This window comes from Lepidochelys kempii, chromosome 3, assembly GCF_965140265.1.
Source record: "Lepidochelys kempii isolate rLepKem1 chromosome 3, rLepKem1.hap2, whole genome shotgun sequence".
Classification (NCBI taxonomy): Eukaryota; Metazoa; Chordata; order Testudines; family Cheloniidae; genus Lepidochelys; species Lepidochelys kempii.
The window spans coordinates 205,546,362-205,559,919 of NC_133258.1; the positions used below are offsets into that span (position 1 = coordinate 205,546,362).

General features: G+C 40.2%; 1 protein-coding gene across 12 annotated transcripts in view; it reads right to left on the minus strand.

The window, feature by feature from the left end:
- The window catches only part of RALGAPA2 (Ral GTPase activating protein catalytic subunit alpha 2), a 306,774-nt gene that overhangs the window by 131,234 nt on the left and 161,982 nt on the right, over window positions 1-13,558 (minus strand). For 11 of the 12 annotated variants that reach the window (XR_012158343.1, XR_012158341.1, XR_012158342.1 and 8 more), the window contains 3 exons: window positions 11,590-11,773; window positions 3,909-4,680; window positions 3,356-3,427 (listed from right to left, as the gene is read on the minus strand). Coding sequence is in view for 9 of the 12 variants with exons in the window: in XM_073339773.1 (XP_073195874.1) it covers window positions 3,356-3,427; window positions 3,909-4,680; window positions 11,590-11,773 (1,028 nt within the window). In the remaining 3 variants the exon portion in view is untranslated. Of the gene's footprint in view, window position 1; window positions 1,936-3,355; window positions 3,428-3,908; window positions 4,681-11,589; window positions 11,774-13,558 lie in introns of those variants that run through there. The other variant, XM_073339781.1, reaches the window with a different exon arrangement.

Genomic DNA, 13,558 nt, shown 5'->3' on the forward strand with positions numbered 1-13,558 from the left:
GCGCCATATGCCCAAGTCTAGAAGTTCCTCAGAGCAATGCCTGTTGGCCTGCACGTGCACAGTAGCTCTCATGCTCCCAACAGAAGATGTGAGGCAGTGAATATTGACGCTTCTCCAGTTCCTCCTCTTACTTCAATCCAGCAGTACCTGCTGCACTACCTGGTTCTAATATGGCCTCATTGATGGGTAAAGTCACCTTACTTGGTCCTTGAGACTGTAAGATGTCCAAGAGCTGGCGTTGAGGGTCCTGGACCTCCTCTAAAGGGATTTGTAGTAACTGGCCACTCTTTGTAACAGCTCCTGGTAATGGCAATCGTCATTTGGCGGAGAAGGAGTGACTGCTTCATATGGGAATGACAAAGAGGTACCCATTGGAACTGTTGGTACCTGCTGATTTGGTTCCACCTCTTCCTCCTCTTCCACTGACAGAACTGGCTGGAGAGAGGGAGAGAAGCAGTACAACTCCTGAGAGGGGCTAGGACACCTTCCATAAAGATTCAATGGACTCCAATGAGGCTAGAAAGAGGGATCAATTGGTTGCAGGGGACCCCAAGGAAATCAGTTTCAGCAGTCCCTGGGGAAGTTGTACAAGGGAGAATGGTGAGTGTAACCTCTTGACTGTCTATCGGGCTTGAGTGCCTCTATGGAGACAATGGTATGTCCATCTCCTCTGATTCATCCAAGTCCAAGAACAGCTGCATTGGTAGTGGCAGTGCCATCAGTACCAGGGCATTCCTGATGGTTGGAGGTGAGACAGCTCCTGGGACAGCGATGTAAGGTCCTCCTCCCGAGTAAGGATATCTTTTAGGACAGTGGTTCTCAACTAGGGGGCCGTGAGCAGATTTCAGGGGGTCTGTGAAGCTGGGCCAGAATTAGACTCGCTGGAGCCCAGGGCAGAAAGCCGAAGCCCCACCACCTGAGGCTGAAGCCTGGGGCCCTGAACCCTGCCACCTGGGGCTGAAGCCTGAGCAATGTAGCTTTGTTGGGGCCCCTGTGGCATGGGGCCCCAGGCAACTGCCCTGCTTGCTATCCCCTAATGCCGGGCTGGCCCTGGCTTTTGTATGCAGAAAAGCAGTTGTGGCACTGGTGGGTTGTGGAGTTTTTATTGCATGTTGGTGGCGGGGGGCGCTCAGAAAGAAAAAGATTGAGAACCCCTGCTTCAGGAGGGCTGGGCCAGAAAGAAGTGGAGACTGAGGATAAGGAGGAATATATCCTCCGATATTATATAAGTCTTGGTATGCCCCGATGTCTGATGGGTTCCTGCAGTTAAGTCTGATGGATCCAACACATCAACAACAACTGGATAGTCTTTAGATGGACGAAGTGGTACCAATGATGGATTTGGAGCAGAACTCAGACAGAACTGGCAAGTGTCCGTTCTTATGCTTTGGTACCAGGGTGACTGACAGAATTGGCGGACCTTTCTTTCTATGTATCTTGCCCTCAGATCTGGGGGACTTCATTGGAGCTGGCTCCTTAGGTTCCGTTTGCGACATCTCACACAACCCAGACTGGCTTGGTGAGGAAATGCGTTTCTTACAGACAGTCCTCAACAGGGATCTGACCTTGCACTCATGAGAGTGCCCTCTACGCTCATGAGGAGCCCGAGAAGAGTCGTCCTTGGGTTTCGATGTTGACGGCACCACTCCAAGGCACATGCTAGGTAGGTGAGGATGGTCTCCCTGGTCTGGATCGGAGAGGGGCCCCATAACTTTCTCCATCAGGTGCTTCTGTAGGAGAAGCTCCCAGGCTTCTTGAGTTCTGGGTGGGAAGAAGCAGCAAATATTGCACTTTGCAGAGATATGCACCTCACCCAAAGAGTGCAAGCATAGCTGATGTTCATGACAGATGGAGAAGGATTAAGGGCAGGAGATACGATTTTTGAATTGCAGGACTTTAGGGCACAGTCCCAGAGCTGGCGGAGGGGATCCCCAACTGGAGAAAAAGAAATACTCGATACTATATTATAACTTTTTAACTACTAACCTAAGAATATAACTATATACAAATAGATTATACAACAAAGTGAAGGAGGACAAGAGTCCGACTCAGGCCATGCGGTGGTAAGAGGGAACTGGAGAGATGTCAACCCTCACTGTCTTTTATAACACTGGTCAAGAACACAAGGAGAGCTCCTGCACTTGTATGGACCAATGGACACTGCTTTGAAGAACTTCCGAACTTGGGCGCATGGCAAACATGTGTACCCCACATGTGGAATATACATAGGGACCATAACTTGAAGAACAACTTGTTAGTTCAATTAATTTTTCTTCAAATTAAGAGCAGTGTACTCTGAAATGTGACTATATAAAAATCACACCATTTTACGCAACAGATCTGATCCTTGTAGGAATACAGTCATGTCCTACTTAAGTGGCAAAAACTAATTTTTATCATGTTTTACTTCTGATTACACTGAAGAGTCAACACCATAGGGGAGAGTGAACTGGATTCTATTCTTTTTGTGCATCAGCAAAAAATTGATTACCTAATTACAATTACAGGATTAAACACTCACATCTGTGCAACCTCACTGAAGAGTTGCCCAGGTATTAATGAGGGCATAATTTGGCCTGTAGAATCTTAATTACTGATGTAGAAGAAGGAAAAAACATTCATGGACTTTCAGAACCCAAGCTGAGTCTGACATACCCAGGTGTGTAAAAAAGGGTTTTTTGGGGGGTAAACTGAGCATATTTGTTCTGAAAATTATTGGGACACAATAATGCCCCACAATGCTATCTTTACAGTCATTTTTCAAAGAAAAAAATCACATTTTAAGTAATGGCAAATAGTACACAACATTCAGAACTCTATTCTGCCATTGCCTAGTTCTAAAGAGATGGGTTTGAGCTTGCTCTTTAGAGGACTGCTATTGTCATATGAATCATTTTGAAGAAAATTCTTCTTTGGGAAAATATTCCTTGGTTAATATACATTCAGAATAGCTCCTTTCACCTACGTCATTATGGACACTGACATGAAAACAGAAATATATATGACTCCTTAAACAAAAATCCTGCTACTTATATTCAGTCTCATACATAGTGGCACCAAAAGTAATTTGCTCACTCCAGCTAAAAAACAACAACCAAGAAACCTTTTCATTTCACACTTGTGAAGAGGGTGTCACCCAAATGGACTGAAAGCATGGGGAAAACAGTAATAGGCTGATTTACTGGTTCTCTCACCAAAAACTCAATATATTGAATTGAATACACAACAACAGGTATTTACATTGCTAACACAGGCAACTTCTTCTGGGAATGATTAGTTTTGGGAATGCTGTTGTGGTGCCCTCCCTTGAAAATGTGGCCTTTAACATTAGAACTGTTGAGTAAGTTTCACTTACCATTGACGGGAGTCCAGATTTTTCAACTCTCTCAATAATTTAGAATTTTTCTTAAGTAGATGAAAGCTTTTTCTATAGATACATAAAACATGGATTTAAGGGAAAATGCATCATAGAATATATGTCATGAGTTTCATAATTCACACAGCTAAATAAAAGGATGACTTAAAATATACATTAAAAAATTCCATGCATTATGACTAAACTGCATCAGTTCTGTCCTTTATACCCCCAACCAGCAAAACACTGAAAAATGCTCTTTCCCCAACTACTAACCAACCTCACAGTTCTCTCTCTTTTTTTCAATATTTGAGGAAACAAGTATTTTTCAGCCTATCCTGAAGCTAATCAAAGTGGGCCATTTCAGACCCAGGGACCCTTCTCTTCGAGAATGCTATGCCAGTGGCTCCATCTGATTAGTACAAGGGGACACCAGCATGAGCATCTTTGTAAATCACAATTGTGGCAGTATAGCACAGGGAAACTGAAGACTTCTTCAGCTTTGTGAGATAGCAGCAGCATTACAAACATATATTCATAGATACACGCTTACCTTCTATCCCAAGAATTCATTCCTAAGTCGTTTAGCAACAGCCTACAGAAATAAAATGGTGCTTGTGGTTCAGCAGAACTTGGTTCTTCTTCACTCGCTATGTTCATATCAAGATCAGAACTGCATTTACGTACATGCTCTTTTTCTTGGGCACTCTGCCTTATTATGGCTTCTATGATCTCATTCTCTTGAACATGGCTCATACCAAATGGTGGTGGTGATGGCTCATTTAATTTTAGCTGTGGATGTAAAAGGCATTCAGGACTAGTGTTACCAATCTTTTCTAGCAATTCGTTAAGAGCATCCTCTCCTTCTTCTGTTTGAGAAAAGTCTGCCTGGGCCTCAAATTGCCCTTCATGACTGCCCAAAACCACAAATGAATTATTTCCAGTCTGACGTGCTAGACAGCCTTCCAAAGGTCCGTATAATATCGTGCCATCCCAAGAATATTTCCCTGAGATATCTCTGACAATTACTCTTACATCTGAGAGGACTCCTGCTGGCTCGGTATCCACAGTCATTTCTGCAGGAATTTGAAGGTAAGATATAAGAGTACTGTCATTAAATACAAATAATTGCAAGTTTGGACTTCTGAAGACTTCTGAAGACAGCTCAGAAGATTCCACATAAAAGTTGTCATGATTCTCACTAATAAGGCTGTGAAGAATGGCAGGTCCTCCACTGAGGGGATAGTGACTTAAGTGGTTTACTAGATGTGTCATAACCATCCGTGCAGTTAGAGGTATTAATTCCAAGCTTCTTCTTTTTTTTTCTAAAAATCAATCAATACAAAGATAATAATCAACCACAGCAGCAAAGAGTAATTAAAATGAACACCCACACATTTCAATCAATATATAGTCCATGGCAGGTTATAAGGCTGTTTTGATTTTTTTTTCTTTTAAAGCCATCTATTTTTCTTTTAAAGCCATCTATTTTTCCATTAAAGAAACATTTTTAAATAATAATAATAATAATAAAAAAAACCACTTTATATTCCTTTTCAAATAATCTTTAGATTTCAAAATTCTCTTTTGGGTATTTTACAGTTATTCTAATTCACATCTCCCTCAAAATGTAGTTATCTGGGTATAAGACTACAACGACATCCTGTGAAAGTGGTTACATTTATTATTGGACCAACTTCTGTGGGTGAGAGAGAGAGAAGCTTTCGAGTACAAAGAGCACTTCTTCAGGTCTTGGAAAGTTACTCAGAGTGTCACAGCTGAATAGAAGGTGAAACAGATTGTTTAACATAAGCAGTTAACATATATTCTAAGGCCCCATTCAAGGTGAAGTGGCCAGTTAATAACCACCACTATCACTGGACAAAAAGAGGGGTTAGTGGGATATGGATTGTTATAACATAATAATTGTTGTAATCTAATGAGGCAGAGCTGATGTATCACTTCCTGATCAATCATAAAGCATTTGTCTATTTGCCATGACAGCACTAGTTTTCCTTGCTAGGTGAGTCGCAATCATGAATTCTCTCTGTATACTGCCAAATTTGATGTAAAACAACACTGATGAAATATTGGTGTGGTCGTGCTGGTCCCAGAATACTAGAGAGACAAGGTGGGTGAGGAAATATCTTTTATTAGACCAACTTCTTTCGGTGAGAGAGACAAGCTTTTCAGCTTACACACAGCTTTTCTTCATGTCTGTGTAAGCTGTATTTCACAAACCCCCTGATTTCCCACTCCTCTTTTTTTTTTTTTTTTTTTTTTTTTTGAAAGAGTGGAATCTTCAAGAACACTTAATTTTACTGCCCCTGTCTACCATCAAAGACAGAAAACAGCTGCCTGCATTCTGTCACAATGGGCTGGAAACAGCTCTTTCTGGACCTAATCAATGATATTCCATTCATCTGCAAAAAGAGGTTACACAAGTGTTGTCAGGTGTTTCCTCCTTCCTACGGGCTGAGCACTGACAAGCCTCTTAATAAACAATACTTAACATGTATACCGTGCTTTACATCTGCAAAGACAGACACACAACACACAGATGACTGTTTTCAGATGTTCTTTGCTGCTACTCCAGTCTAAAGTCTCATTAAATCTTGAATACCATAGTTCTCAAACTGTGGGTTGGGACCCCAAAGTGGGTCACAACCCCATTTTAATGGGGTTGCCAGGGGTGGCATTAGACTTGCTGGGATAGAAGCTGAAGCCTGAGCCCCACCGCCCAGGGCCCAAGCCCAAGGGCTTCAGCCCCCGGTGGTGGGGCTCAGGTTACAGGCCCCAACCCCCAGCCTGAGGCTGGGGCCCTTGGGCTTTGGTCCCTCCCGCCTGAGGTGGTGGGGCTCAGACTTTGGTGGGGTTTGGGGGGGCTCTGACTTCAGTCCCCGCTCCTGGGGTTGTGTCGTGATTTTTGTTGTCAGAAGGGGATCACAGAGCAATGAACCCAGCCATAGCGTACTAGCAACAGCTTACTTTCATCTTATTTGACATCTTATCATGACTTCTTAGCTGTGTTACATACTCTTTAGAATGAATTTATGGTCCAAACAAGTTCATAATCTAGATCATCATCATCACCATTACAGGGCGAGCTGTGATTTAGACCCCTTTCAGTCCCTCTTCAGTGCATCTCCCAGGTGACCAGCCTGGATTCCTGCAAGTCACTTTGGGTGGAACCACATCATCCTAGCATTCTTGGACTAGATTCTGAGTTACAGCTCCCTTACCAACTGTGTTAACCTGACAGGCCCAACTTGGCATGCGGGTTTGGCACCTGCAAGACCATTTCCTCTGGAAAACTGTGACAAAATAAGTTTGAAGTGACACAGAAATAGCTTCTTCAGAACAAAGCATTATTTATTCTTTCAGCCAGAGGTACCTAGCAACAAGAATCAAAGTTTAAAATGATAAAGGTCTATATGCATATTTCCCGTTATCTAAACCCTGATCTTTCCTTGCAGGTTGTAATAAGTTCCAGTCAGCCCAGTTACGCCCATCTCTGGGCTGGTAGAGACAGTCTGCATTGCTGCAGAAGCATGCTCACTCTCTCTCTCTCTCTCTCTCTCTCTCTGTGTGTGTGTGTGATGAACACAACTCCAGCTGCTACGGACACCCCACTCAAACCTGCACTCCCCTTCCAGTCTAGGCCAGCATATTTAAGGTTTTAGTGTACGCTTTGATCCTCAGTTTGGCCTTGGAAGAGTAAACTTTGCCAACTTAGTGGGCATTAAGCCAGGGGTTATTTCCCATTTCCCTACAGTTTCCCAAAGGACCCTTGCTATTCCTTGCAGTTTCCCCATTGGTTCTGCCCTTACAGCATCCTTTGATTTAACTTGCATTCAAACAGGATACTATCAAACTGATATACTGAGGTGCATAAGACATTAAGCGTATTTTTAACTCCCTCATTCTCTACACAGAAAGATGACTATCTCCAAGTTCTTATTCAGATATTCAGCATTTCTTTCACTGGGGCATAATCAATCACCTAACAGGCTTCAAGTTCATCCCAACACTGCAACAGGATATCAGTGTCTGTAAAAGTCAGCTGAATCAGGCTGTGAAATAGTGTCCAGGCCTCTGTCCATAATTCATAGTTCATGACAAAAGAACAAAAAACTTGCCTAAGGGCTTTTAACTAGGGCCCCAACCAAAACAAGATACAACCAGGTCTGTGAAAGATGGCATCTGAGCTAGGTCATTAAGCTTTTATTGTTCAATAGTCATCCTCTCCTCAGTGGGCTACTTCCTGCAAGATGAGCCATGAATCTGGTACCCTACTGTGTGTGTGACTGAGGCAGAGAAAACTGGTTTGAAAAGTGGAGATATCTGCCCTGGATCAAGGATCTTGGTACTGACAGTGAGCAGAGCAGTGCTGAGACAAGGACCAAAGTGGTTAGATACAGAGGACTGCTTTCACGAGCTGTAACTAAGCTGAAAATGCCTTACCTAGTTTATGAGAATTAAAAATCTAGATATGTTAAGCAAACTATTTCTCTTGCTGCAATTCTATTTCTCTCTGTTTTTAATAAACCTTGTTTTTGTTATGATTATTGTTGTATGGGTAGTTTAATGCAGTCTGTCCTCAAAGAGAAGAAAACCCTTACCACCTCCAAGAAGAAGTGCTGAAGGGTAAAGAGGCTCTGGAACCTACACACTCCCCTCTCAGTCTCAGGCAAGGAGTATGAACAAAGGTATTCTATCCCAGCGAGGTGTGTTGTCATTATGCTATAGTGGGTAAACACGAGGTTAGAAGCTGAAGGGCCAAGCAGAAGAAAGCTGAAGGGGGTGGGCATTACTCCAGTGCTTGCTGGTTATACAACAAACAAAAAAAGCGCCCAGAAGATCCAATCAAAAGGGAGAAAAAAATGTCCAGTTTACTGCATAACCTTTGGTTTTTAGAATAAATATGTTTAACATTCCTAATGTTGAAGTTTTCATTAATATAAAAATAGTGACAGTGATTTCAAGCTGTCAGATTTCCATATTGTTGGGGAGTATGTCTAATTTTCTTGTGGATGCTGAGAATATTAAAGAAGTGGGAGAAGCAAACAGCAGAAAGCTTTATTAATTTTAATTGATCTTGTAACAATTAACTTTTTGTATTTAACTTATTTTAATTATCCTGGATAGTTACCTTGCAAAATTAATAATCTGCTTTTTGCCTACACTATTATGATATTTTGAATTAAAATACACACTCAGTATTGCTTCTACAATGCCTGTTGCTATTATAGCAGCTGTTACTGTAATGTGTTTCCTCTTTTCTCTGACCTGATTAAACCTATTGTATTGTTGTAGCTAGCTATAATGAGTGATGAATAATGTGATAGGTAAAAGGCATATGTAAATAACAAAAATAAAAAAAAGCAGGAAGAATCCCTTTTTAACATTAGTCTGAAAATAGCATGACAGTAAAATAGAAGAGTGTACAAGGCACAAACATATCCAAGATGAAAAACATTTTGTTCTACCTAAAATGACAAATCTCTCTCACGTCTATTTTTATCTTTCTGCTCTTCACAAAATGTACCCACTCAGAAAGAAGTGTGTGCAGAGCAATTGGTTTTAATGCCTCTAACCTTTTTGTTAAACTAAAAATGCAGGTACAAGGGAAGTAAAAAGAAAACATGCTGTCGTGATGAAAATTTGTTCCAGCATGAAATACAGAAAGAACTGTATTTCAAAGTAGCATAGAAAGTCTAGCATTATTTTGCACATCCTTATACTGCATCTGTTTCTGAATCCTGTGTAAAAAAATATTTCTGTGAAATGATTTACATAAAGTTTTTAGAACAATATTGTACTCTGGAAGTTATTCTTAATCTAATGCTTGAATTAATGATATTGACCAAGATACATAAATAGATGTTTTCCCTTAGTGAATACATCCTTCTAGCAGTTCATTTTTTTTGTAATGGGTGAATCAAATCATGTGACATACATAGAACTGAATTCACTATAAAATATTGTGAGAGATGTGTCTTTCTCTCTCTCATCTACAAAATGTTATTTGGCCATTTTATGTATTACAATCACAGGAGTTTTTCTTGCAACAATCCCCGAGAAATGCTGCATGATTGAAATGGGCCACCCTGATTACACTGGCCTCATTAGCACGACAAAAGTGATTTCCACCCCTTCCTGTTGAGAATAGCCCACTTCCACCTTAACTGAATTGGCTCATTAGCACTGACCCCTCACTTGGTAAGGCAACTCCCATCTTTTCATATGCTGTGTATTTATAGCTCTTTACTGTATTTTCAACTCTATGCACTTGATGAAGTGGGTTTTAGCCCATGAAAGCTTATGCCCAAATAAATTTCTTGGTCTCTTAAGTTGCCACAAGGACTCCTTGTTGTTTTTGCATGTTTACAGTTTTTTACTAGAATTTTATACCATTGAGCCTGCCAGAATCTATGGATGACATGTTTTGGTTTTCAATAAATCAGATCAGGTCCAATCAGATAAGGTCCAAGTTCTGCTCTCAAAAGTTCCTAGTGAGACTCTCCTTGAAACCAATATTTACAAAGTTAAAGTCATTCTTAGTAAAAAGTGAAGAGCCACTGCTGTTTGGAGAGTTTTCATATTATTCCATCAACATCAGATCACTCATGACTACGTACTTGTTTAGCTTCCCATAAAGCAAAAAAGGTGTTCAAACAAGGTACACAATGGACTAGCCACACAGTTCTCAAAAGGATTTGATTTGGAGTTAATTTTATTCATAGTTTTAATTCTGTATATGTAACCACAAGCAAAAGTGATTACCCAATACCATCATATCTATGACTTTCTCACTATAGAAAAGGCACATGGGAGAAGTGACATTTTCTTCTTTGTTCATAGATACTAAGGTCAGAAGGGACCATTATGATCATCTAGTCTGACCTCCAGCACAACGCAGGCCACAGAATCTCACCTACCCACTCCCGCGAAAAACCTCTCACCTATGTGTGAGCTATTGAAGTCCTCAAATCGTGGTTTAACGACTTCAAGGTGCAGAGAATCCTCCAGCAAGTGACCCATGCCCCATGCTACAGAGGAAGGCGAAAAACCTCCAGGGCTTCTTCCAATCTGCCCTGGAGGAAAATTCCTTCCCGACCCCAAATATGGCAATCAGCTAAACCCTGAGCGTATGGGCAAGATTCACCAGCCAGATACCCAGGAAAGAATTTTCTGTAGTAACTCAGATCCCACCCCATCTAACATCCCATCACAGGCCATTAGGCCTATTTACCATGAATATTTAAAGATCAATTAATTACCAAAATCATGCTATCCCATCACACCATCTCCTCCAATGATCTTGTGAGGTTGCGAGATCCTAAGAATTCCATACCACATATCTGCAGTCTATTAATGGCTTTGGGAAGTTTTCAAGATGCTCTGACAAGCAGCAGAAACAGAGCTGTCTTGAATTTAGCCCCAAACTGTTGTACAACAGAACCCTGCTTTTATTATTACGAACTCTTATATATCTGAGGATTTGAATTCAATCTAAACTCAGAATTTTTATGTAAATTACATTTGAATCAATAGATAAGGTCATCTTCTCTGTCATACATCACTAAACAACTAAAATTAACATAGAAAGCATATGCACAATTAACATTTTTTATATACGTTACCTCAATACTACTATCCTTCTAGACTCCAAATGAGAATTTCAATTAGACTTCTTAACTGGGACAAATATTTACTCTCTTGCCATTCTAGCTCAAATGTGTTAGGAGTTCCCAGCTCTCTCTCTTTTCAAAACAGTATATCAACTTCCCTATGTGGTTAACTAGTTGATGGTTTTCCCTTCCAAAAGAGGGCTCTTGAGGTAAACATTTAACGTTTGGAGTCGTATTGAAGATGTCTTTATGTTTTCTTTTGACGTATTTGCAGTCATAATTTATGCAAGTCTGTTATCTTTTCTACAAAGAAATTATGGTTTTGACACATTTTAGTAAGCATCAAGAAGTGTCTGAAATTTTCTGGTTCCTCACTGGTATTCTCCTAATATACTGAACACACTAACGTAAGTGAACTCCAGACTATGAATGCGTTGAACCACATGGCTTTCCCTGTAAAACACCTGTAGAATTATTCAGCGTTACCTGTGCAAGCATGTTTTTCAACGAAGAAATGCCACCTACTAGGTTATTAAATCCTCATATTGTTAATGTTGAAATCCTAGCAATATTCAAGTTATTTTCTCTGGAGTTACTTACCTTCAACAACAGTGAGTAGATTTCCCAAATCTGGAGTGGAATGGGAGTGTGCTGGCTCAGAATTCTTGACATTTCCCAATGGCAAAAATGGATCATAGTCATTAGATGAGAGATCTGCAAGGCTCAATATGTAATGGCTTTGCTGCGTATATGTGCTTGAACCATAAACGCAACAGTGCAACACCTGCAAGAAGAAAAGAAATGAAAATTGTACTAGAAATAAATTGTACAAAAAAAAATCAAGTCAAGTGACATAAAGTGATGAGATAAATTTACTATGCTATTAAATTCTGACACATTGTAGTATATTCTACAATATAGGCTATGTCTAAGGCCTTGTCTACACTGCCACTTACAGTTCTGAAACGTTCTTCGCTCAGGGGTGTGGCAGTGTAGACGGTAGCTATTCCCCGTGTGGAGGTGGTTTTATTACAACACTAGGAGAGCTCTCTCCCACCGCTGGAGCTGCAACCATACAGCCATGAGCTTTAATGTCGGCTGTCTAGACACACCCTAAATCTTGCTGCTTCTTCCTACACCACTTTGCTAAAATAAAACCCTAGTCCAGGCCCCCATTTTGTATCGTGACTAGCGCAACAACCTCTGTTTACACCATTCTCCCATCTGGCCTTGACCAATTAAATCTCACCCTGTTTGCATCAATTCAAATCAATGCTGCAAAGATTATCATCACAGCTCATTGCTTTGACTAAGTCACCCTTCTCTTTGCATTTCTCCACTGGCTTTTGCTTCTCCATTACTATTCTACTTGTCATCCCTTTTAAGGTTCTTCATTGCTTATCCTTATCCTACCTCTCAAACTATCAAGATGTTAACTCCTGCCTCCACTATGACAATGACACCCGCCTTTATCATCCACTTGCTAAATTTTCAAACAAGCATCTTTGTGTTTCTGCCCTTCATAAACATTGTAAACTTCTCCATAAAACTCTTCTTTGCTGTGATGTCTACTAAAAACTTGACAACACATATACATCTGGTGTGCTGAGAATGCTGCCCATTATGCTGACCAGTATTGTCTCTGTCTCCTGGTGCTCTCCCAATCGGTCTTTTGAATCTACCTGTTCTCTCGTCTTATATTTAGATTGTAAGTTCTGTGGAGAATGGACCATCATTTTTGGGTGTTTGTACAGCACATAGCACAATGGGACCCTGGTCCAAGACTGGGGCTCCTCTGGGCTAGTACAATGCAAATTATTATTAATAATACTACTATATATTATTGATATAATAATGATGCCCATTGTTAAATTCTCACCGATTCTTTAAGAATGAAAGAAAATGCTTTTTCTTATCAAATTATCTTTTTATCAGTAAACTACTATATTAGCCATGAAAACAAAACTATTTATCATCACAGATCTTGATTTTAAATAAAAGCAATATCAACATGCTATTTTTATATTTGGAAAATGTGTTTATGCATATTTTAAAGGAAGACTGACTTCATGCTTGTTAAGTACAATTTCACAATTAGGACAAGATCTATTGTGGTATATTGTTATAAATTGGAATGTCATTATAGAATATCATCCTTCAGGCATTTGCAGACGTATTCAAAAGTGTATTACATCAGTTATAAACTAGATTATTTTATTTACTTGAAAGATGTACTGATATTTCATAAAACATGTTTAACTTACTTATGGAAAATGTTGCTAATTATATGTAGTTGTACTGTACTTCTTGTCTTCATTTGATTATTATTAGCATTTGCATTAAATGAATAAGTTCTACAAATGTCTTAGGACGAGCAGTCATGGAGACTGCTCTTTATTTTGAGTGGGTGCTTGTCCATTGGGAAATGGCCACAAAGCTGAAACTGGCTTTACACAACTGTAGACTTCTATCTCCTCAGTGTCGGCCTTGAGTATTAAAAGTGTGTGATTCTACAGTCCTCCTCTAGGGGGACCTCATTCAACAGTCACAGCTTTGACAGCAGGAGGTG